This window comes from Neopelma chrysocephalum, unplaced genomic scaffold (assembly GCF_003984885.1).
Source record: "Neopelma chrysocephalum unplaced genomic scaffold, ASM398488v2 Primary Assembly neopelma1_102, whole genome shotgun sequence".
Lineage (NCBI taxonomy): Eukaryota > Metazoa > Chordata > Aves > Passeriformes > Pipridae > Neopelma > Neopelma chrysocephalum.
Window position 1 is genome coordinate 977,374 of NW_020897765.1, and position 26,370 is coordinate 1,003,743.

General features: G+C 41.2%; 1 protein-coding gene across 3 annotated transcripts in view; it reads left to right on the top strand.

Annotated features, from left to right (window-relative positions):
- Positions 1 to 2,917: 2,917 nt before the first annotated feature.
- The window catches only part of ARHGAP21 (Rho GTPase activating protein 21), a 110,869-nt gene continuing 87,416 nt past the window's right edge, over positions 2,918 to 26,370 (top strand). For 2 of the 3 annotated variants that reach the window (XM_027695723.1, XM_027695727.1), the window contains exon 1: positions 2,919 to 3,370. In XM_027695723.1, coding sequence (XP_027551524.1) covers positions 3,284 to 3,370 — 87 coding nt within the window. In that variant the 5' untranslated portion in view covers positions 2,919 to 3,283. Of the gene's footprint in view, positions 3,371 to 26,370 lie in introns of all 3 variants that reach the window. The other variant, XM_027695726.1, reaches the window with a different exon arrangement.

Genomic DNA, 26,370 nt, shown 5'->3' on the forward strand with positions numbered 1-26,370 from the left:
TTTCAAACAAAAACAACTGATGCTAAAAAAAAGAATATTGAATATGAGGAAGAAAATTAAGTACACAGTTTACAAAAGTTTGTGTAGCGTAAATATTCTTTTGATAATTACACCAATATAACCTCCCCAGAGTCAATAATAAGATCTAGTCCCTCAGTCTAGCAATGATGTAATTTGTGATTCTAGGATCACATTTTCCTCTGTGATATTTTCATGTCCCTGTTACAGCTTGAAAGCTGAAGCTAGAGAAATTGATGGGCAATATAAAAAAAGTAAAAATGGAAGATTTGTCACTGTATTGATGTAGTTGTGCTGATATAAACAGAGACTTTTTAGATCCTATACAATCGCTCAGAGTCTACTTATGGTTTACTCTCTCTGAGACATTTTGTAAATTTGACAATGGTCTCTGTGGATATTAGTTATGCTGCTAATTTACATTTGGAGTCAGTACTGTGGTTCCTATAGAAAAAAATATTATGAATACACAGAACCAATTTTGTATACATCATGGATTCTCGATGATGTGTGCACATGCAGACTGACATGTTGACTTCAGTGCAGAGAGCAGTATGCAGCTGAGCACACAGCTACACTTCTTGGTTCTGTTTGATAACAGATTCTCAACAGGAAAAGTGCCCTGACTGTTCCCCTTCTCCACCCTTCAAAAATCTCAAGTGATTTTAATTTTGGTCTTTTCAACTTCTTGACAACCATTGAGTGGACTATATTATAACAGTTTGCTCAAGGTCTGGATGGCAAATAAATCTCTAAATGCTGTATGAGAAATAATTAGGGATCTGGGCAGAACTCTCCTGCAGATTGCCCGCTGGACAGCAGTATGCTTTTTTAAAATATGTACATATAACCTCTGGTCCAGGTCAGGTTCAGCCACAAAGTAGTCTTCAACATCATAAATTTACGAGGAACCCAATTTTTTCAGAAACTACTACACATTTCTAACTGTATATGAAATCCATAGCAGCATACAGCATTGTAGGTAAGCACCTGAAGCAGTGCAACTGGCCATGAGTTGTAACACCCTTTAAAACTTGGCAGATGTGACCTTGGTTGACAAGAATTAGCATAGGGGCCTTGAGACTTTTCCTCCAGCCACTGGAAGTAAACTCTTTTCTCGGTTTTCTGGATACCAATATTCATCCCTGCTGAATATGCAATTGCTGATGGATGTTTGTTGATGACCAGTCCAGTCACCTCTTTTCAGAGATAGCGATCTCACGATCAAGAGTAGCACAGTAAAAAACTACCACAACTCAAAACTTTACTATTGTTTTGAGAACACAAACTAGACACAACCTTTTGTTTCACTGACGACCTTACAAATGCTTTGTTTTTCTTTGTTCCCTTTCACAGAGACCCTACTCCTTCAGCCTCTACGCTGGAAAACACAATTCTAGAGAACGAAATTAAAAATCGCACACTCCGATAACGATAAAGTATAGAAAATGTTTAAAATCACCGCCTTCGCGGAGACAACAAAACCAAGTTCTCCCCAGACTTGAGCCGGGTCCGTCCAGAGCCAGCCGAGGGGCGGTCGCAGTCCCGGCCCTCCCGAAGCCAGGTGCAGGTGGTGCTGGCGGCAGAGGCACCAAGTCCTGCGTTAGGGCGGAAAATCTGAGCTCGTTCCTGAGTGAACACCCTCCGAAAACGCCCAGGGAAGGCGCAGCACACGCCACCGCCCCAGACCGTGCTGGCGGGCGGGGGCCGGCGGGGCTCTGCGCTCCCCGGCCGCAGGGCGGGTGCCCTGGACGGCAGCCGGGAGCCAGTTCCTGCCCTCGCAGTATCGTCTGAGAAGGTTGGTGGATTTTTGGAGGGAAGAAGAAACCGCCAGCCTGGAGGCGGGGGAAGGGGACGGGGACGTGATCCCCACCGGCCCCAGCGGCGGAGGCAGCGGGAGCCGCCAGCACTGGGAGCGCCGCGGCGGGGGAAGGGGCCGGAGCCCCGCGGGCCGCCGAGTAAGAGGGGCAGGCGGAGGGACGTGAGGCAGCGCTGCCAGGCCCGCCCGGTGGGCTGGGGGTGGTAGTCGCCCCTGCCCCTGTCAGGGCGGGGGCCGCGTGTGGCGATGGGACGGAACCGGGGCCTTCCCGGTGATGGGGTTTAACGGGACGGGGCGGAACGGGGGCCGTGCTGGGGCCCGGGGGAGCGATCGTGGTGAGCGGCGCGGCGGAAGCGGCACAGCCCCCGTGCCTTCGGGAGGGCGCCGGCTGGAGCCCCTCGGCACGCCCGCGGCTCCCCCGCTCGCCGAGCCCGGGCCGGTGCCCAGGTAGCCGGGGGAGCTCGGGGGGGAGCCCGAGGGGCGCAGCTGGCGCGGCGCTATGGCCCCAGCGCCGAGACGCCCTAATTGGCGGCGGGGCCGCAGCAGCCGCCGACTGCCGCTGTCGGGGCGAAGCGGCGTCTGTGCGGGGGGAGGCCCGAGGGAGGGGCGCGGGCGGGGCGTGGGGTGCGGTGGTCTGATCGCGAACGGCTACGGCTACGTCGACGGGGGGAGGGAGCCGCCCGCGAGCCGGGCAGACCCGCGTGAGAGACAAAAGCTCGGCACGGCCTCGCTGCCGCCGGAGGAGTCTTTTGTTGCCGCTTCTTCGTCGGGGCTTGTGCGCTTCCCGCCGCCCCCGCCCAGTCACACCGCTGGATACGGCCAGGGCGGCAATCGCGAGCCGGCAGCGGCCTCCTTCCCGGCTTGGAGAGCGAGCGGCCCCTCGGCCGTGACCTCCACTAGTTGATCAGAGTTCGGCCGGGCCGGGCCGGGCCGGGCCGGGGAGCGGCTCCACCGCCCCCGCCGGCGGGGCTGCCCGGGCAGCGCTGCCCCGTCCTCACTCCCTCCGGCGGCGTGTAGCGAAGTAGGAGGGAGCGGACGCCTCCCGCCTCTCCCCGCCTGCCCTCTCCTCCCCGCGGCTGGGGCTCGGGATAGGAGGAGCCGGAGGAAGAGGAAGATGACGAGCGGGTGCAATTAGCCTAACAAGGGACGGGCGGTGGAGGCGGCGGCCCTTTGCCGAGGACTGACACATCTGCTCTCTCTCCTCCTCCAGCTATGAAGGCAGAAGCCGGGGAGCGTAGCTGAAGCCTAGGGTCGTTCCGGCGCTCTTCCCTATGGCAACCGCGTGAAGGGGCCGAGCCCCCCTCCCCCGGCGGCGGGGCTGGGCTGGCCGAGCCTCGCCTGCTGTGTGCGAGCGGCTCTGGCGTTGACTCCCCCCTTCCTGTCCGTTCCCTTCCCCGATGTGGGCTCCAGAGGATTTGCGCCTCCTTTGTAACCGGGAATGAAATAATGGCGACCCGGTGGGCAGCGGGGCCACCCGGCGGAGATGGAGACAACGAGCCCCCCCCGGGCGGCGGCAGCGGCGCTGGCGGCCAGGTAGGAGCGGCGGGGGCGGGCGGGGCGCGGGCCCGGCCGGGCGGCCGCCTCCCGCCGCGAAGAACGGCTTGGCTGGAGCGGGCTTAATGGCCGCCCCCTCTCTCCCTCCCTCTCGCTCTCCCTCCCTCCCGCTCTTCCTGCCTGCCCGCCCCGGAGTTGCTGGGAGTTGGACGCTGGGAGTGGTGCGGCTCCCCGGCAGCGGAGGGGAGGCAGCCGCCCGGCCGAGCGCTCTCGGGGCGCCGCTCCGGGGCCGGGCGGCGGTGGCGCCTCCGCTGCCTCACGGGCCGGGCGGCGGCTCCGCTTCCCGCCCCGCGGAGCCGCCGCCGCCCTCGCCCTCGGGACGGCGGTTTGCCCGGGGTCAGCCCTTGGGCCCCTCGGTCGGATCACGGCGTGTCGCCCCCACACCCGACCTGCTCGCCTTGTCCCGACGCCTGTGCCCCGTCCCCGAGGGACGGGAGCGCTTCGCTGGGCGGCACCGGGGGTACGGCTCCGTCCCTGTCACACAAATCTACTGGGGTGATTTTTAGTAGAAATAAGGGTCCGGCCTCTGCCTCCTTGTACCCAGTACTTGCCAAGCTCCTGCCTGTCCATAACGGCTTATATTAAACGTATTTCTGTCCGTAGCATTTGTTGCTGCCACGATCGTCTGTGTCTGTTTCGTTCAGAAACTTCATAGTATGCCCTGTGGTGGCACCATTGCGTGTTTTGACTCGCAAGACAAAGTTTTTAACGCAGAACCATGTCTGATGCTTCCTTCTGTGCTCCCTATTAATAGTATAAGTGTCTGTGAAACAACTACAACTTCAGATCCAACAAAATACATGTAAGAGTTTCAGTAGGCTTGTTTTAAGATCTGTCTTAAACTTTATTTACAGACAAACGTGCTTTTGTATTTCTCAGAGTTAGGGCATGTTGTGCTAAAGTCAGAAAGCAGATTTAAATCTACATAGGGCTATGAAACGTACACCCCTTTTGTTTGCTGAAGTTGAAACACGGTAGAGTGATTTTTAAACCTACAGAACTTAAATATTAAAGTATGGGTGATTTTTGGGTTGGTTGTGGGTTTTTTTTGTTTGTTTGTTTTGTATGTTCTGTTTTGTTTTTTTTTTCCCTTTGGACGCTGAGTTTTAGTTTATTGGTATCCTCAATTCACCCTTTTGCCTTGGTTTAAAAGTGGCACATATGGTATTGTAAGATTTTCCTTTCTACTGTCACCTCATTTAAGAGATTCTAAAGCAGGTGGGTTAGGTGAGGACAAAACTGGAGTCCTAAGTAAGGACACAGAAAATGTTAAGACTTTGTGATAAAATGTGGTTGAAAATATGTGCTGTATTTGGAGAACCTGTCCTTCAGTACTGTTCAAATAGTGTGGGAAGAGGGAGGACACCACATGTCTAAGGGTAAAAATTAAAATCTGCTCTTTAATTCTGTCGTATTGAAACTGCTGGTCTTTTGGCACTGGCCCTTGTCATAATCCACCTATCCCTGCTGTAGTAAGCCCTAACAAGGCCTGTGGCACTTTTGGAGCTCATCATGTTAAAGCTTTCTAATTGGGGACTGCTAATAGGTGTGGAATTGCAAAATGGGCTCCTCTGCCTGTTGTTTTACCTGGTACTTACCCATACATGTTGCAGTTAAAATGTAACTGCTAGAAAACATACACTTAGGCTGGTGATTGCCTTAATCACAGCAGGCCTGATGTAATCTTTGCTTGAACTTAGACAGTCCTGGTGAACGTCTGATCAAGGTTGTGTTGCTTTCTCGGTTACCTTAATACAATATTGCTGCATGTCTTAAAGTTCAGTTTATTTTCTTACAACTTTTTTTCATAGATTCATGTAAAATGCCAAGAGAGAGGGAGGATTTGTGATTTGGCATCTGCTGTCTCAGTTCAGTTGATGAAATAGTTACTGTGTACAGTGCTTGATGTGCTATATGTGAACAAATCCCTTTAACTGAAGTCTTACTTGTTTGTATTGAACAGTAAGAACAGCTTTTCTGTTTAAAAAATCAGAAAACACCTTTAATGAAAGACAATTACTATAAAAAGGGAATTTTAAGTTTTCAAAAAAATTGCTGCAGTTGCAGGGTTTGACATGCAAGATATTAGCAACTTTGGGAAATGACTTATGGTTTTGGTACACTGTATCCCATATGGTGTTTGCATTGTAATGCAGTAATTAACTCATTTGATTTTTAGCTGTAGACCTGTACATGTGGCAGGTTGTCACGAGGAAGACTCCCACCATAGCGCTTGTTCATCACAGTCAAGGGAATTGCAGCAAATTAGGATTGTCAACCAGTTTAAGGTTTTGGAAATACACAACTGTAATCATCAAGGTTTCAGCAAGAACTGAAAAACTTGTCCTCTGGCTTCAAGATCAGTGGTCAGACAAAGAAAGGGCATGTCTGACTGAGAAGTGGTGCTTCTGTGTATCTTTGTGTACAGAGGTGGGAGAAAAGAGGACATGCGATTTGAGTCTTCTAGGTACTGCATGTGTTGGTTGATAATTGTGTTTTGTTTTGGACACCTGTCTAATCTGATATTAAGTTCCATTTGGTCATGCCTTGCCATGGTTTCTGTTTTTATTTTCACTTTATTTTTTTTCGTTTTCCCTTTGACATTGTACCTGGTGGTCTTTTTCACTTCAGAGCCCCTTCACTGAAACGATTGTTGAGAACAAAGATTGCGCGTTCAGGCTTGCAGGCTCCCGTCTGAACATGGAGCGCTTGCTCAAAGGGACAGGTCACGTATTCTGGGCTCTGGGGAGAGCTGGCAGAGAGGGCCAGGGACTCTCAGGGCTGTTTGCCATTCTGTTTGAAATCTGACACACGTTTACAAATGGAAGAATTGCTGAGCTTATGTTCATAAGGACAGATAAGCAAGAGCGTGTTCTTTCTGGCTTTTAGATTAATAGGCATATGCTATCTCTGTTTCGTCAGGTTGTAGCGGTGTTTTGCTGGAGTGTTTAAGCCCTGCTGAGGTATAGACAGTACTGCTTCAGTCACAACATCCCATCTACAGCCCTGTCCAGATTTGAGGCTGGAACTGGCTTCTCTGTTAGTGTCAATTTAATTTCCCGTCCTTTGGCTAGAAAGGCACAACAAAAACTGCCCTTTTATTTTTTTTTTTCCTATTCACACTGTTTTGCATTTAAAGAAATGCCAGATCTGTTTTTGGTAGAGTTTACTGTTCTGAACGTTAAAAGCAGGATGAAAAAAATAGTAACCACAGCATGTTTAGCTTTCAAAGGCAGATTTTAATTCTTAGTAATACTATTTCCTTAATTTATGAATATTAAAAATACTTTATCAAATAATTTCATTAAGACTTTGATATTTTTCTCTTGGAATTCCTTAGAGCACACATACATTTATATGTTTATTGCAAATTTCTAATACTTTACTGCAAATTTGCAGTAAGAGTGTGAGGTTTTGGGTTTGTGTTTTTTTTTTTTTTTTTGCTTAACAGCTGAGTTGTTAGGAACGGTGACTTGTCTTTGGAGATTCCCAAGAGCTTCTGCATTTGGCAATAGTTAGGAATACATTTCCAAAGACTTCTGTAAAAGAAAAGTCAGAGGTTATTTAGTACTTGCTTTGTAATCACAACTGTTCAATTTCAGAGAAGGGAAAGAAAATCCCACAGTATTGTCACTCCTACACCTTATCAGAGAGAGCACAACTGCGTAAACTCAAGAGAAGCATGTGCTGGGTCAGGAACCAGAGAAGGGCAATGATGACGCTATAAATAGAAAATCATTTGCGTTCTTGCTAACAATAATTAATAGATCGTTTACTATTTTAACAACCTGGTTGGGATGACATTGCTAAACTTCAAGTGGTGACTCCCAGGTGTTACAACTCTCTAGGGGCAGAAGGACTGAAGTTGTATTTTGATCCTGCATTTCAGTCTTTATGTAATTATGCCTGTGAACATGTAAACTGTTGTGAAACTCTGTGTTGTTGGTATTGGTGCTTTTGCTATGCCTGATACTTAGACGCTGGAAGGTTTAATCGTAATGTTGAAGTTATCAGAATTAGAGAAATGCACTTGTAAGATTTTTACATGTCAAATAGTACACAATAATGGTTGTTAGGAGTGTACATTACTTAGAGGGAAAGAGAATTCTGCACAAACCTTCTGTTGAGGGAGAATAAATTCAATATAAATACCAGTCTTACCAGGAGCTGTGATTGCAGCTATTCAAAAGGCTGGAGTCAAATCCTGTTTAATCATGCAAGCATAATGCTGACTTCTGCTCTCATTTATGTCACAGTAAGCATAAGATAATTTGACAAAACATGGATCTCTTCCATGAGGAAATGTTACATATTTGATAAGTGACAATATAAAGCAGAAAATAGTTCCTTCAAGAAAAGGAAGGTATCTGCCTTCAAATGTAACTGTGTTTGATGTTTTTTTCAAAGTGACTTTTTGCTTCCCAATAATACAGCTTTGTTGATCATACCACTTTGATAATTGTTTGAAAAAAAATATTTTTGCAAGACAAACGGAATGGGCTGAAGAGTATCTTGAACTGTGTCCATATGAAATAATTACAAATATTTAATGCAGTATGCACATTATAAGAATGATTTTTCTTTAGCAGGTTTGACAGACATCAAATGACTGAGTTGACTTTTCTCTGTATAAGCTATTTTTAATGATTTCTGTTTTTGAAATGTGAAAATAACATCTGCTACTTCAGATGTATTATTTCATGTCCTTCATATTTACTTACATGAAAAAATAATTGAGAGAACAGTTGGGGAATAGGAGGTATTTAGTCTTATGCACTGTATGCGTTTGTGATCTTGACCCTCTTGTACCTTTGAAAACATCTTACTGGAAGTAATCATAGCTCAGCTGATCAGTATGTGCTCTGAAAAGAGTGAAATAAAAGCTGGCCTTTTCTTTTTCTTTTTTTTTTAATTTTGTGAATACATACACATATTGCTTTGTAGATGGGGATTAGAATATAAACATGTGCAACTGTCAGCCTTACTAAAAGAAAAACTTCCTGTATCTCTTTCTAGGGAGCAGTGTTAATCTAAGCTATTAGGAATATATACTGGTGCTTTGTAGCTGGTGTTTTTTGTTTTTTCTCTGATAACCACTGGAAGAAAAATTGAGGTTTTCTAGCATTCAGAGGTTGTAAGTTATTCTTCCTTGCAGTTGTTTTTATATTAAATTGCATAGGATAGGAAGCAGATATAAAAAATTGGGAAATGATGTTAATTGAAAACAAGATTTATTTCCTGTGGTTTTAACAGGGGTCATTGTTTTTAAAAGGTGTGGGTTAGCCTTGGTTATAAATGATGAGGCTTCTAAACTGGCATTGAAACAATCTGAATTGACAGCACCCCAGAAGTCAGTCTGATGGGCTGTTAGATATAATTCCCTTATTGGGGAAGGTGTCAGAGTCTATGTTCTCTTCAAAACCTTAGGGCCTTGCTGTAGAGGAAGTGTTTGTCTGCCTACCACAATAGATAATATATTGAAAATAATGTTATGCTAAGCATAGTGCAGAGACACTGGATGAGAGTTATGCTGTCTGGTCAGATCAATGGATGAATGGGGGTAAGCATGTCACACTTTGCTTGTCTGTAATACAAAATGTAGATAATGGCAAGTGCTGTGCATTTCTCCTTCCAAATCCTTCTTATGTCTTGTAATTTTTAATATTTCTGCAAAGACACTTCTGTGGTAGGCACATGCAGTAGAAGTATAATGAGTGGGAACAGCGACATCAAACAGGCTTTGACTGTGTTCATATCAGAGGCTTGACACATCCTTCAGGAAGGATATTGAGGTGCTGGAGCAGGTCCAGAGAAGAGCAATAAGGCTGATGAAGGGACTCGAGCACAAGTTCTATGAGGAGAGGCTGAGGGAGCTGGGGTTGTTCAGCCTGGAGAAGAGGAGGCTCAGGGGAGACCTCATCACTCTCTACAACTCCCTGAAAGGAGGTTGTAGCCAGGTGGGGGTTGGTCTCTTCTCCCAGGCAACTATCAGCAAGGCAAGAGGGCATGGTCTTAAGCTGTGCCAGGGGAGGTTTAGTTTAGATATTAGGAAGAAATTCTTTCCAGAGAGGGTAATCAGGCATTGGAATGGGCTGTCCAGGGAGGTGGTGGATTCTCCGTCCCTGGAGGTTTTTAAGATGAGACTGGATGTGGCACTTAGTGCCATGGTCTGGTAACCACGGTGGTAGTGGATCAGGGGTCGGATTTGATGATCTCAGAGGTCCCTTCCAGCCTGGCTGATTCTATGATCTTGTAAACCTGAAACTGCCTAATCTTAGAGTTGCAAGGTGGGATAAGCTGTTTTATGTATGCAGTTCTTGAATGCATAAAACTTATTTGATGGGAAGGCTTCCTCTGTGGTGTTTTTCCTTTTTGCTGTTTTGTTTTTTTTAAACCAAGGTGAGATGCATTTTTCATTTACTCTAGTTAGATGGGAACTCTGACTACTCCCTAAATTGTTGTTTACCTTGGTAATGGTGAAACAATTTTCTGAATTTACTGTTTTATCATTACTGTTGAATTTTCAGAGAACTCTTCTGGGGAGGTGATACTAGAGTTTAGAGAGTGGATCACTTGGTAGTAGAATCGTAAAAATTAGGCACAATTACATGCTTTTTTCTCTGGATCTCTGCTTTGGGGGGACTAGAACTACTGCAGTTTTCTGAGTTGGTGTACCCTCTTGTTCTGTATGCCAGCGAATTGCATTCAGCAGAAAGTGTTGCTGCTTTATATTTTCTGTTCTTGATTTTTGCATTGAAAACTTGTAGTTCAGAAGTGTTTGAGTGAAGCATTGAGAGCTGTTGCTGCAGCTCTCTGAATGATGTTTAAGAGAGCCTGATACAAATCATGTTAGTAAATATTTGGTGTTGGGCATAAGAGATTCTGTGTGGGCATTCTGGAAAAGTGCAAACAGCTGTTTAGATTTTGACTCTGGCTTGCAACCATGCGTGTACATCTTTGGGAGTGTAGGTAGTAGGCTTATTTTTGTTCTGAATTTCTTTATTTCCATTTGCCAGCAGCTGCTGCTTTGGTGAGAGTGAATGAGGAGCCTCCTTAGAGGACATGGCTAATTACAGATCCACTGTTGGTGGAGGGGGACACTCCGAGATAGACATTTTCTTTTATGTGTGTGTCATTTGCATAATGTGTTAGGACACACAGTATGGACTGCATTAAGCACTAGCAAATATGCTGTAGGGAATAATCTTGCACTGGCATCACTGAGCTGGCTGGATAACACGATCTTCCTTATTTTAAATTTTGAGGTTTATGTTTGTTTGAAGGGCCAGGGACGAGAAATCAAGTAGAAAACTTTAAACTGTATTGAGGAGAGAGATTCTAAATGCTTCTAACTGCAACCAACAGTTGCAGTTGGTACAAATAGATTGAAAAGAGAAACCTGAACCTGTTTCTTCTTTTTCTATTTTTTTTTTACCTAACAGAAATGGTGGTGTGCCCTCCTGCTCGTATCTATGTATATCTCATTGTACACTTTACTGAAACTTTATTACAAACCACCCACCCTTTAAAAGATTGTATTTTACTATCTTCTAGTTTAGTTTTTCATCTAAATATTTGGGAGTTTTTTTGTGTTATGAAGTTTATGAGAACATACAGGAATGAAGAATCCTGTAATTAAAAAATGTTAAAAAAATCAAAGCTTCTTAAATCACCTTAAACCTTAGTGTTGAATATACCTGTGTACTTTTTTTTATTCTAAGTGCGAGGGCAGAAAAGACTAAATTAAAATACTTTTTTGTGATGCAGTTTAACACTTTGAGATGGATAGGTGTCTTGGGTTCTACTTGTTCTGTCCGTGGGATGAGCTAAAAAGAGAAGTTTTAAATTCTCAGAAATCCCTTTCGTATCACTTGTTTGTGGCAGACAGAGTCTGCCCAATCATATGTTCATGGCATTGAAGTGAACTTCTCAATTTTGAGAACTAAAACTGAGCTCAATCTACAGCTTAGGTTGTGGTTTTACATTGGAAAACTGCACATGGAGAGATGTTGCTCAAGAACTAGTTTATGAGCTGAAGTAGTGAATTTCAAAACCTTAATACAATTCCAGTTATTTTTGAAGAAAACATGACATTTTAATTTGTTCAAGGTCTGTCCTGTTGTAATAAGATTTGGAAGTGGCTAATTTCCTAAGAAACTTGATAGATATTTAAATACAATTCTTTAATTAAAGTCTATTATAGTTCAGACAAGGTTAAGCTCATATGTCATCAGTTTTATAATATCTAAGTGGGCTAGAGTTCAGTCAGCAGTTGCAGGAGTATGAAAAGCTGTCAAAATTTCCTTGCGATGCAAGAATTGAGAACTGAAATATTTTGTTGTTGTTTTGGCCAGCAAAAGAAGCAGCAGGTCTAGTATGTGCTCTTCAAGCAGGTGACTCTTACTACCTGTATGTTCTGACCTGTTTTTGGTAAGATAAGGATCTGGTTAGGGTTATCTCTGAGAAGAATGCCGCAGTTTTCATGTAACGAGCTGTCCCATTGCAATTCATGCTTTGTTATTGTTGCTGTGCTTTTCTTCTCAGGTCTCTAATTTTGATGCAACTTTAATAGAGAGCCTGTGACTCCAGTGAAAAGTATTCCCATGTGTAGCCACAAACATTTCTTATTCATCAATGGTTGTAAAATCTGACTTGTTCCTTCTTGCATGCATTTTAAAATTTTATTATCCTCAATCACCATGGTAAAAGGTGAGTAAGTAAACTTTGCCCAGAGTAATCAATTTTCATGGCAATTTTACAGGTCTTCTGCTCCATTCTCTGTACTTGCACTGTTTTTGTATGGTCTGTCTAAATACAGTCTTGCACTTTCTGTATGCTTTAGTTATTTTTTTAAAAAACACGTTGGAGAAGTTGTTTTGGAGCTGCTGGTGAGGTGGGATTTAAACATGATCTCCTTTCTTAAGGAGAGAACTTGTGTACTGCTTTGGGGGTATTACAGTTTCCCATCTTGTCAAATTAACAATAATATGAAAATTGGAAGAGTGAAACAAGTTAACATGCATAATCTTCAGTGTTTCTTGCAATCTGTGCATCTGAATCAGATACTGGAGTAATTTGGTAGCTGAAAGTAGTTTGGCAAGCTGGTATTGTGATCCTGATGTCATGGGTGTCTTACAAGCTCATTACTTGCATCTCTTTTGTTACATTTTAATTAAAAAAAGGGAAGTAGTATTCCTTTGTCTTAAAAATACTGCACACCTGACCAAAATGGCTGAGTGACTGAGTCTGTGCAACAAAGATTTTTTTCTAGATGAAAGTGTTACGAAACATGGTCTTGTAGAATGGATGCTGGCCAATACCTGTAGCATTTCATAGCCCGTGCCCTTTAGGTGTTGTTTTTTCATGAGTTCTTTATAGGTGGTTGTAAGTAATTTTCTCTCTATTTGCACTGTGACTGAGGCTACAATCCAACTGTATATCTGAGCAGGTCTGATAGCTTTCTGCTATTTTCATGAGTTAAATGGCAACAGAGAGCTGAAGTGCTTATTTTTTTAATCTTTCTTTGTAGAGAACTTCTGCTTGGTGATGCAGTTATTCAGATAAATAAAGATGAATTGTCTGTGAAGAAATGCTGAAGGACCTTTTGATCTTCAGCACTAGTTGATATAAAATGAAAACTGAAGTGTACATAAATGTCAAGTAATATGTCACATATAAAATACTGGGAGCTAATGATTAACTAAGAGCTCATGGGTAAAGTCTTAAGAGTTGTGGTAGGTAACTCCAAGGATTAAACAGTAGCTTAATGCTTGGTCAAAAATACAAAATTTTATCCATTTCCTAATGATTTTGAAGAGTTAATGTTCTCTGTCATGCCTCCGGATATAAATCCATAGTGCACTTGGAGCTGGTGTGTCTAAGTCTAGTGCTGTCCCATCTCCCTTCATTTTTCCCTGTCTTGGAAACAATATAGTGAAGCCAGAAAAGTCACAGAGAAACGGCAACTATGATAATTGAATTTATGGAGTTGGTACTGTATCAAAACCATAAAAGGAAGCTAGGATTTGGCAGTTTGGGAAGAGACAGAGGTGATGTTGAGATGCTTTCTCCAACTCTCTTGAATTTCTATGGATCAACTTTCTGCTATCTACACCAAGAACTTGAGAGTGTCAAATGAGCATGGGTGGAGTGAGAACAAGCAAAAGGAGATGGTCCTTTGCATAAAAGTTAGTTAAGCTTATTTCTCTGCACCATAATATTTTGGAAGCTAAAAGTGTGTATGCAACCCAGATGCATTTTTGAAAGAGCAATACTTTTAGAGTTAGTCAGTACCCTTGTAGTGGAATGGATTATGGATTTGTGGATAATTGAAGCTGGGAGGATAGTCTAGTGATGCTTACTTCTATGTTCTTTCCTAATTATTGGCAGCTCTCTGGATTTGGTCACTGTAGGAGAAGGGCTAGGTGAACCTTTTGGTCTGACCTACGGGTGTTCTTATATGTTGCAATGCTGATTCCATGATAGCTCATCAGGATTCCTTCTGCTTTCATGAGGTTCTGTACCAACCCTGATGAAATAAGGCAGCTGTTGGTGATCAGTAACAGGAAAGAGAGTTTTTCAAATATTCAGCACTGGGACCTGTTTTTGTTTCTTGAAGATATCAAACTTGTCTTTGATTTTGCTCGTTTTTGTTAAAGTTGCTGGTAATTCTTGTTGCATTTTATAGGTCTAATGTTCTCCAGTTTTAATAAGCTAAAATGAAATGCACAGTTACCTGCTTTTGTGTACCCTCTATCTCATCCTCCATCCCCCCCGCCCACTTGAAGGAGAGGGCAAGGTGATAGGGCTTATACACAGAATTTATATATGCTGTCATATTTCTTATTGCTTTTTCACTTGGTTTCTTGCTTTCTTTTCCACAGTCAGGCAAGTGGTTTTTTTTGTCTGTTGAATTGTTTTCTGCATTACTTTTTAAGTGGACTGCATTACATTGCAAGACTTCATTTCTCAATTCCAAGTCTTACTGCAGCAACAAAACCAGTAAATCCCTTAGAGCCAGTGGAAAATTCCTTTTTTCTTCTGTGGTAAATGATGCTACTGGGTCTTCTGTTCACTGGAGTGAAAGAGGAGTAACTATTCTACAGTTCTGTGGTAGCAGCTTAGGGAATGGAAACAGCACTTTCAGGGGCTACATAGCAAACTTCAAAGGCATGGGACTGAGTGATGTACAGATCAGGGAAAGAATGGCAGGGAGGAGCTCCTCCTGGCAAAATAGAACTTCTCCTCTTCACCAAAAACTTCTCTTCGCCTGAAAATCAGTTATCAAGAAGGTAAAAAAAAAACCCCAAAACCTCCTACCTAAACAACTGTGAAATGAGATGGCCATGAAATAGTTTTGTTGAGTTGTTTTTTTTTTTTTTTTTTGTGGGTAGGCAGACCAACAACCTCCACCCCCAAAACCTATTTTTAAAGCTAGATCTAAAATGTTACAAGGCGACTGTGGCTAAGATGGTTTCTGCTCTTGTAATCAGTGATTCACGACTGAGAAACTAAATTCTTTAATGTGAGTGAGTAGAGACAGTGGTAATATTAGACAGTTACTCAGCAAGGCGTGTTCAGGGTAAACAGTTCTCACTGGTAAGTTTGTCTGCAGAGAATAATTTTTTCCTTGTTTCATTTAAACCAGGGAGTTGTATAAACTTATGGAAAAAATCCTGTGTTCAGTTTAGAATTCAGTGCTGCCTGTTATTCACACTGTCCGGTGTGAGTTTATTTGGGAAAAAGATTGTCCCCCTGCAATTCCCTCAGCATGTTAACCTTTATCCATTTCATGGCCAGTGTTTAGTGGCTTAAATTGTGGATGATGCAACATCAGTCAGTGATGTAATGGTTGTCTGTAAGCTTCCTTGCAGTTCACAGTGGGAATCTGAAGTTTGGAAACAGAATTTTATCTGTGTTAGGTTCTGTGTCTGCTGTGAGGGAAGTGAAGCAGAAATACCACAATTATCTTATTTTGCATAGTGCCAGAAGAGTGAATCATGATGTTTTAGTGTGGGGGCTTTTTTGTTTGTGGTTTTAGGTTTTTTGGGTGGTGTGTTGCTGTGTGGGTGGTGGTGGTTTTTTTATTTAAAAATTGTTGGGTTTTTTTAAATTGAAACCATTAATGCCACCAGATGAGCTGAGGGGAAGGCATTATGTGCCAGATTAGGAACAGGGTTTTGGGAGTGACTTGACCTTAAGTCAGCTAATACAGTGTCACTTCCCCTACTTAGATAATCTGGTCTGGCTGATTTCTCTTTACTGCTTAGGACCCAAGATACCATGAGCTTTCATTCCTTGGAAAGCACCTGTAGTCTTCCCATCTCTTGTAAGTGAGAAAGTAAGGATTACAAGCATATGCCCTCAGCTGAGCATTACTAGCCTTTTCAACCCATGAGGAGCAGTGGTTGTTCTTCCTCTGTATTCTTTATCACGTGGTGCAATTGTTTTTTGTGGAACTTAGTTTCTTTCTTGCGAAGACACTTCTCATTTGGGAAAGAAATACAATTAGTTGCATTTTAGAATGACTCACTGCAGAAGGATCTTGCAATTAATTCTTACCCCTTAATAATCCCTTTCTAGGGTAGTTGCATTTTATTTCACAAGTCTGTTTTTCTCTGTTACCTTATTTTGGCTGTTAAATGGCTGTTATAATGTGATAGTAGAGGCTTTACTGTTCCATTATGCTATTTAGTACTATGAGTTCCAGCCAGTTCCTAGAAGTTCCATTGTATTTATTGCTTAAAATGATTGGAGTCTAGGCTATTTTTTATTCCTAAGTGCAGAGGTAGGTTACATGATTTCAGAAATGATAACAAATGTATGCATAGGAAGATATTTTGTGATGCCTTATGTTAATAAAACTTTTTTAATAATTGGAAAAAAGTATTCAGTCTAATTAAAAATACTAAAATGGGGGAAAAATACATTATTATACTTCATAAAATAGCCTGTATAAGTCCTTTCAGATGAAGATTCTCCTGGATTTCAGCAGGCTTTGGATCAGAGGTTCTAATAAATGAACCTTTGAAAAAAATCTTTAATTCTTGTGAAAACCAGTCATGCCTGTTCTATTACAGTTCTTTAATGCTGAGTACTTTTTGTATTATGTGCTAGAATATAAGTAAATAACTTGCATTGTATACTTGCTGCAAACCTTCTTTTGGAGGAATCAGTGTCAAGTTTAAGCAAAAATACCCCAAGCAACTAACATCTTCTTCAATTCTGAGGCTAAAAAGCCTACAAATACCAGTCCTTTTTCTTTTTGTAATGCAAAACTAGATTTACTATCGAAAACCTGACATGCTGTTATATGATTCTGTGATACGACGTCACAACATGAAAATAGGAAGAATGTTGTAAAAAACCCAGTAATCTGAATTTAAACACACAGTGGAGGTCGATATGTTTGTTTTGGGGACAAAAATTTGATATTTTTAACAACTCTTTTATTCTTATCCAAATTTAGTGGGGGGAAAAAGCTTGTCTCTTTAAAGGAAATCTGTGAAGAATGAGTCCTGCTTTTTTGAATGTCTGCAACTTGGAAGAGTTGTAGACATGTCTCCGAAACTAGGCAAATAAGACTCTTTGCTGTAAACATAGTACAAATTGTGAATTTAAAAAATGTAAATTTAATCTAAAAAAGAAAAGGAAAGCTAAAAGAAAATCTTGAGCATTTTTCCATAGCGAGTCATGGACTGAAGTATAATTATACTTCATTCAGTGTATCCTTCCAGCATTAACAAAGTCTGACTGTTTTAAGAGAATTCTTTTCCTGTTTTGTTGTTTTTTGTGGCTTTTTTTTTTCTTTGCAACTTTGCTTACAGAAGCCTCATGCGTGAAGGGTATAGGTATCTTACCTAGAAATAACAGAGTAGATGGTTAAATGTACTCTCTAAACAGTCAGCTGGGAAAGTAGTAAGAACATACTAATGTTCTCTTAAAAAAACCTGCTTTTAAGTTTTTTTCTTAATTGTAATTGAATTTTATCTGTTGTTCTGCTGTGTGATCCTTTTGCAGGAATTTGTAGTCAGCTGCAAATATTTGAAGTATTTTTTCTCCTGTTAGACTTCAAATAATGAGGTAGATTAATGTGAAAATGTACCTTATTAAGGAACATAGTTATAGATTTGGTAAGTAGATTTTTGTATAGCGTGAACTTGGAAGTAAGAGGTAGTCAGAATTGCTCACAATGGCAAAGTACAGGGATCAGCTGATAATGTCATAATTAGCTATGGTACAAAGAAAAGGCTTTTCTGTAGTTTCCACAGGATTTTACCTGGAGCCTGGAAACCACTGCTGTACCTGGTGCAATCACCCTTTGGTATTAAATCTTTTTATGACTCAAGAGTTTCTGGCTCTCTGAGATCTGTATCAGGGTGAATTTGTTCTTCTGATTCCTGTTTCCTTCCATATACCCATGTGATTATATATTGTAATTGTAGATCCTGTAAGTAAGTGGTTGCCGAAGCCAGAAGTTTGAGAAAATTGACATTTGCATGAATAACATCGTTTCAGTAAAATTAAATGAGAATGGCAGAGAAGTGGATACCTCTTTACACTTACCTTCGCAGTCTCATGTGCATGTTAGCAGAGGGTACTGCCAGACTATATTGGACATGAGTCATTGAGGTTGGAAGGTTCCGAAGATCATATAGTTCAGTAAACTGGAGCAGGCCACCCAGGATGGTGTCCAGGCTGGTTTTACCTACAACGATGGAGACTCAGCAGCTTCTCTGGCAACCTGTTTCAGTGTTATGATTGTGCTTATAGTAAAAGTTGGGGGGTTTTTAATGTTTAAGTGGGTTTTCCTCTATTTCAGTTTGTGTGCAGTGCCTCCTGTGGTTTCATATTTGGCCTCCAGCTGGACCTCATGCTGTTGTTCATAACCCTTTCAACCTGGCAATTCAGCCACTTTCCAGTTGAGTTCACTGTCCGTTTATCTAGCCCATACTTCATCAGTTCAGCAACATTATGGGTGACAGTGTCAAAAACCCTTCTGATGTCAGGATAAAAAAGACCTGCTGCTCTTCTCTCATCCACCAAGCCATTCAACTCCTTACAAATGACCATCAGGTTGATTAAGCATGTTTTCATCTTGATAAATCCACCTTCTTGTCCTTTGTGTGTTTGGAAACCTTTCTTGTTGCCCTTCATGTCCCATACCTGATTGAAATCCAGGTGGGCTTTGGCTTTCCTAAGCCCCATCACCACATGCTCAGACAGGGTCTCTGTTTCTCCTGGATCACCTGGGTCATGCTTGTAATCTTGTATGCTTCCTTTTTACATTTGAGTTCAGTCAGAAGCCTCTTGTTCATCCTTACAGGCCTCCTGCCACCTTTGCTTGATTCTCTGCACACTGGTAAGGACCATTTTTGAGGTTGTTGAAGGAGATCCATGAAAATCAACCAGCTCTCCTGGACCCCTCTTCTCTCCAGACTGTCTCCTGTGGAATTCTTCCAAGCTGATCCCTGAACAGTTCTGTTCTTCAGAAGTCTGGGGCTGTGATGGTGTTATTTGGCTTTGCTTTCTGCTCTCAGGATCCTGAACCTCACTGTTCACAGTCACTTAGCCAAGGTGGTCCCTGAACTTCACACCCCCAAGAATTCTTCCTTGTCTGTAAATATGAGGTGCAGCAGATTGCCTCTTCTTCTTTGGATCCTCAGTCACCTGTGTCAGAAAGTAACTGTTAGCACATTGTGGAAACCTGCTGGATTGCTTGTGTTCTGCTGTGATGTTAATAAACTTATTAAAAATAATATATATTTTATTACTTACATTTTTTCTGGATACCTTCTGAATTGTACAAGATAAAATAGGAGCTGCCCTTACAGGCTGTTGCCCAGGAACTTGTACATGGGAATTAAATACTGAGAAAAGGAAGTTTCATTAGCAATTAATCTCTTTCATCATAAAACATAATTTGAAAGCCAGGATATAAATTTAGTAAGAAAATCAGTGAAGAGGTTTGGTAAAGGACTGTTAAATAATGATGTTTGGCACGCAATATTTTGTGCAAATACACAGAGGTCATGGAACTTCTGCCATTTGATCTGAAGTTGCTATATGGTGATTTTTTAAAACTTCTCACTTGAAAGAGAAGGTTAGGAAATACATCTGCCTTTTGCAGATGTAGGAAGAAATGATAGCAAAAGCTTCTAGAAGAGAGCCACTTCTCTAGTACCAAATAGTTTTGCACCATCGTATTACTGTCATGTAATAAAGAGCTTGGCATGTGTGTAGTAGTTTGTGATTGATGGGTCACAGCGTGTGTACTCGCACTTGGGACGAGGCTGGTAAAGACATTCCTAAGATGTACTGTGAACTTAGAATGACACTAAGTGAATTTTTTGTTAAGGATTGAGACCTGCTGCTGGCTGAAAGGAGGTTGTGGTGGCAGACTTTCTGCTGAAATATAAGCAACTCTGAATTTAGTTTGTGACTTTCTCTTCATTATATAATCAGCTTATAGTTTTCCACTAATAAATCTCCTGCTTTTTTCTTGGTTTCTGCTAGTGTGTTGTTTTTTACCTATATTACATGCATTCAGCCATGCTTGTTTTTCTTTAATTTCTTTTTGAATGTTATAGTTTTCAGTAACTTGTTTTGATTTTTTTTTTTGGCTGTAATATTAGTACTCCCCTGAGCACTGACAGAAGTCTGTTATCTGATACCTTATGATTGATTTAGGACTTGCTTGTTAAAATGGTATGTTTTCCTTGAAACTGTGATTTCATTAAGTTTCATTGGCACATTAATTTCAGGCTTTGAATGTAGCTCTCATGACTGTCTGGAACTTTACGACAGCATTTTGTGTGGTGTGTCCCTTCACACACAGAATTGTTTTGGTGAGCGAATGGCTTTTCAGTCTGTTGGAGTATACGGGTTCATGTGGGTATATGTACTGTTTCCTGGGTGTGTGCACCTGGATTTCTGGCTTGTTTGATTCAGTCTTCAATTATTAAAAGTTTCTCTGAGATTTTAAGTGCTAGTGCATTTATTTCATATTTACTAGGAGTCTCTAGGTTGCGATTTGTTTTACCTTTTTCATTTGTTTTGCATTGTAGCCCTGAACTTTTCAGTTAAAAAATAATAAAAAGTCTTTGACCCTTAACTCCATCCAGGTTTTTAAGAAAGGGAATGCGCTTTGTGCTTTGTATGCAATATAAAGGGAATGTTTTTAATGTGTGACAAATATTATAGATTTGATTATTCATGTTCCATTAAGTATTTGGATACCTTTTTATGTTTTCAATCACTGTGCCATGCAGCATAAAAATGAGGACCACTTAATGCCTTCTCTCATCCTACTCATTCTGCCATCTTCCTATTGAATCGTTACTTCCTCTGTTGGGGTTTCTTTCCATTATTTAGTGTGTGGCAAAGACTTCATTTTTAATGAGTAGACTACTTGAGAGAGGCCATGGAATTATGTGCCGGTTTTACAGCTCTGGAGGTCCTAGTTCAAACAATTCAGTGAGGGAGAAAAAAATTATTACCTATTACTCCTATAAGTAGTGCTGGTGGTGTAATTGTTTGTTGTTGCTATGCCTGTGTAACATTTCTGGCTGGTCATATTTAACTGTTCACAACATTTGCACTCAGTTAATCCATAGAATGTGTTGGTGTTGTTCCCCATCTGTTTGGTGCTGTTGAGATTCTTCCCAGAAGACCATGCCCGGTTTTTGGCCCTCCCTGCAGGACATGACAAACTGAAGAGAAGGAAGGCCTTCATTGACTGGAATGTCTGCCTGGAGAGGAGGCCACTGGCACCAGCTGTACTCAGCCTGAAGCAGGGAAGGCTGACGAGGCAGCTGGATGGGGTCTTCAGCAAGGGACGAGAGAGAACAGTTGCGTAAGGGAAACTCCAGCTGAATACAAGGAAAAAAAAATTATTGTTGAGGCTGGTTAAATTTTGGAACAGGTTGTGTAAGGTCCTGCAACCTTCCTCTTTGGAAACTTTCAGGACTTCACTGGACAAAGACCTTAACAGCCTTTTCATCAGTAGTCTCCAGTGACAGTGATTAGAACTGTGTGTTGTACTTTCTCTAAATAACCTTCTGGTCCGTTATATTGTAAAAAGTCTTACTGGCACGTCCTTTCTAATAAAAATGAGGTGTTTCTTAATCTGTTTATACCAAGAAAAGGACATCTATCTGTGTCTATAGACTTCTGAAAAGTGGGGAAAATGCAATTAGATTCACTGCAAAACACTGACTTCTCTGTTGCTCTCACAGGTGTGGGTTGTTTTTTTTTTCTCCTGAGTCCCACCTGTGTAGTACTTCATGAAGATTACATTTTCAGTATAATGTTAAGCTTAGCAAAATTGTGCTATTTTGGATTAGTCTATTTTAGAGATAGAGGTGTTTCAGAGATAAGAAAAAAAGATAACAGATGACGGATCTTGATCTTAAGTCTCTCTTGAGAACTTCAGTGTGATGACTGAAGAGGAGATGGCTTTTCATCAGCCAGCATGAGTATTGACTAGGGTGATGATTAGGTCAAATTTACAGTTCCTCTTTATTGCCTAACTTTAGAGGCTAAAGTTTTGGTAAAGAAAATAATCGTCAGGTTGACTTTCTTAGGAGCTATTTTGTCTATGTGGCTCCTGTATTAACTATTTTTTTCAGGTTCAGTGCTCAAGTAAAGTGAAGGTACAAGTCTGCTTTCTAGAGTTTTCTTTCTTAGCTTATCCTTATGTTGGGGAATTCCAGAAATTGTAATTTAAAATAGGTTCCTGGAATCCTTTTGTATTTTTTCCTCATTGTGCTTTATGTTTTTAATGTAAATCATTCTCTCCTGTTAAGATCTTGGGAATAAGGAGGAGGAAAAATGTATTTGAGATCAGTGTGCTTCTAAGAGTGATAAATCTTGATGGTAATGGTGGAGTTATGATACAAGCCATTGTACCACAGCTACCCTGCCTGTCCTTGATTTATTAGTGAGATCACTTCAGTGAATGCTATGACTGATTTCTGAATAACATTAAAGCTACGTGACTGTTTGTGTTCAGGGTTGGAAATAGGCTTGAGAATAGCTCTCAAATTGGTGGGGTGGAACCCTGTTGGCCAGAGTTTTGCTGTGGCTCTGCTTATACCCTCTCATAATAGTAAGCACCCCAAAATATTTTTAAGATAAAAAAAATGTGAGATTTACCACAATTCTCTCGTATATAGAAAGTTGATACAAAAATTATTAGATTGAGTTAGAAGTTAAGGGAATAAGTCTCCACTCCCTACTGACTAAAACAGAGAAAATCCCTGCTTCTAGAATTAGTTTCAGATGAGGTTTTTTTATTCATTTTCTGTTATGAATTGAGCAAAGATCACAACTGCTCAGAAACCAGTTTCCTCTAGTGTATAGGAAGTTTTTTTCCCATTTCCTCTGAGGCCTGCGTTTCTGGTGGTGTTATTAGCAGTCATTGGCTGAAGTGGTTCACTGAAGGGACAGGCAACAAGCTGTTAGGGTAACTAAGCCCATCACTTCTAGAAATATCAGGTAGACTTGAGAGATCATGTGGAAAGGGAAACTTACTTGTTATTAGTTAGGGTTTTTTAATGCTGATGAATGTGAACACAAGCTAACTTTTGTTTTTTAAGATGCTTCCTGCATTTAGGGAAGCAAACATTCTGTTTGTCTTGCCTTTCAGGTGGACTGATGCTTTTTTTTTTAAGAGTTCTGGAATGATGAATTGTGCCACCAGTATCGTGAGGTTTAAGAGTATAATTCTAAGCGACACATGAAGCAACAAGATCTACTTAGATAACATCCCTGTGGAGCTACATGTGTTGAGTCTGTGGTTTTTTGCAATCAGTGTATTTCCCTTTAGTGGTAAGCACTAAAAATTACCCTGGGTTCACAGTGTAATTGAAATGTTGAGGCCAGAGGGTGAAGCCATTGACTTCCTCTGTAAATGTAATTGGGTAGTGCTTTTAGTTGAGGAAAAAGGTCTTTGCCAGTGCTACAGTAGTATTTTGCATACTGTTTGTTTTTGTCATAAAAGTTCCTTTTATCCTGTGGTTAAGAAATAAAAATATTTTAAATTCCATTGTATGAAAGAATTATTAAGTATCATGTCAAGTCTCTTTCATGCCACAAGTAATTGCCTGTTACATACAGTCAAATTCCAACACCTGGCTTCGGTGCCTTTGATCATTTAGACATGCATTACAGTAATTTTACATAGTGCCTTTCACATTCCATCTAAAAATATGTTCAGTGTCTGAACTGTAGAAATAACTGGGATTTTGGATGTACTTCTTTTTTCGGCTTATTGTATTGCTGCTTTTAGCATCTGTCTGATCTGTACCTCACTGTTTTGAATTTGCTTTCTAGATGTTTAGATCTGTCCACTGCTGAGATATGAACCTGAGCTTCCCATGTTGCAAATGCCACTCTGGGAGCTGTGCCCCATAAAGAGAAGTGCACCACCTATGCCTGTGTTTTGTGAAGTTGAGCTTTTGCTCTCTAGAAAAATATGCATTCTTCAGACATACAAAAAATGAAGAAAGTAGAATTTAATCTATTGGAAAATGAATGTTGGTCAGGAAAAAAAAGGTTATTGTTCCACCTGTACTCGTATAACTTTTTGACAAGAATGTGGCTGACTTCATGATTTTCAGTTACGATGTTTTTTTTCCTAAAGAATGTATATAAGCATTATAGGATTGGAATGTATTAAAAACCTACAGTTCTGCAAGTTTCTTTTTTTACTTTTGATGAGAAGATGACAATACCTACATTTCTGTAGGACAGTTCAAGAATGATAATACTATAGGAATGTGGATAAAATATGGATGGAGGAGAGAACCGGGTTATTGTCCAAAAAAAAAAAAAAAAGGCAAGCTATGAAATGTAGCTTGTGCAATGATAACTGTGTGCTGAAGAAGTGGAAGGCAGTATGGGTGAGAATGAAAGGCTCATGTTCTTCAGACAAAAGAGAGTCAGAAGCAAATGATGTAATGGAGTGAAGAAGTAAAAATTCTTGAATCTGATTTCTTCTATGTGTGCCATCAGTCTGCCCATCTGTTAGTTCCTCTGCAGTTGCTCTTGAGGTCCTTGGCCAGTTTTGGTCAAATTCCAAGGCAGGGAAAGGTCTCGGAGACAATGAAGTGCCTGGAGATTTAGAGCAACTCAGTAGCTAGATGGAATAGAAGCCCAGGTTAATGCTTCACACTGAAGGTGAGATGGGGAAGCTCTTGTGGCCAGTCAGCACATGTGTGACTGCCAAAAAAACATTCTTTCCTTTATAGGGGATCTGACAGAATGAAAGAAGATGACGGGGAGATACAAGATGTATGAGACCAAAGTCAGTTCTACTACTCATGTAGCAACTCGATATGTTTAATTTGTTTCTAAAATAAACCTTAAGCCTTCTTAGAATTCCAAAGCTCCCTGGAAAATATGTTAACTTCTTTTAAAGTGTATTTTCTTCCAAGTCAGTCCACGTTTGGATGAATGAAGGCTTTAGAGAAGGGATGGAAACTTGCACAATGGTGGGGAAGACCTTGATCAAGTCCACATATTTTATACAACAAAAAATACTGGAAGTGATTATTTGGTTTCATATTGTCACATGACTGATCTGATAACACTGTTCCTGCAAAATTGGGCTTGGTCTACATAGAAAAAAATATGGAAGAACTGATGGAAAATTTGAATTTTTTAATTTCTTCCAATTACCTGAATTGCCAGGAGAGATTACTAGATATGTAGACCTTAATCTTTGAGGTTTGTGTTTTTTTTTTTTTTTTAAAAAGTAAAGACTTGAGTTTAAGCCTCTGAAAACACAGCATATGGAAACAAGGTTACTAAAATTTTATTTGTGGGCTTGATCTATGCGGAACAGGGGTGTTTGATTTTGTTGTAGTTTGTTTGCAGTACCTCATCTTCATTCCAAGAAATGAAAGCTTCATCAAAGTTCTAGACAAACCTCTGACACTGTGCAACTTACTGAAGTTTGGGGACAGTCAGAAGAGAAAGCTAGTCGTAAGTCAGCAAGCTGTATTAGTTAACAAGCTGTTCTTATTTAACTCTTCTTCACTGAAGAGTGACAAGTGGTGAGTCTTGTTTCTCTGCTGGGTTATGTAGTTTGAGTGTGACAGGAGTTCTCTGTACTGCATTATGTTGCCTGTAATCAATATAACAAATTGCCTGACAGATTTGAAAACCTAACCCGTAGTAGCTTTATTTGGTAGCATATGTTAGCTACTATATTTACACTTTATCCCCCTTCAAAAGAATAGTAGAAGTGCAGATGTGAACGTTGCTCGTTAGGAATCTAATGTCTTGGACTCTACGTTCCCTGTCCGTGCACCCACAGGAAGAAATGTGCTAACAGCTGTAGGCTTCCAGTCAAAGGTGTTTCCTTAGGGAATATATAAAAAGGGTCCTTATCTATAGAGAGTAATAATTCTTAAATACGACGTTTTCAAAATTTGCTTGCAAGTAGGGTGCTGCTGTACTATTGAACAAGAGTTAGGCTTCAGACTGCACTGAGTAATTCAGTGTAAATAATGCTCCTAAGTGGCATTTCTCTGTAGCATTTGCATAACACTAACAATGTGTGAATTCTACTTGAGCTTTAAATTTATGAGACCACAGGTGGAAGCAGAAGGGCATTTGGAAAGGCTTCTGTGAAGACTACTTGGAGGTCTCTGATGGTGTGGAGGTGAAGTGGCTGAGGAGGGTGTTCAGTGTGCATGGGCCTTGTCAGCTGGAGTGTAGCCCTCAAGGAGTTTGCTGCAAGACATCCCAGTACACTTGGAAGGATTTTCTCTATAATCACCAGAGCTAGCACTATATTTTCCTGTGTGTTTCTATACACATTAATATATGTAAGGATTCTATTTTATCACAGTGAAAATTAGTATTCTGAGGCCTGGTCTTGGGCAGGCAGGCAACTTAGTTGTGGCTTTGGTCTGGGATCAGAAAATAGCAGAGCTGATCACATGGCACTGCACTGCAGTGAAGACTAGGAA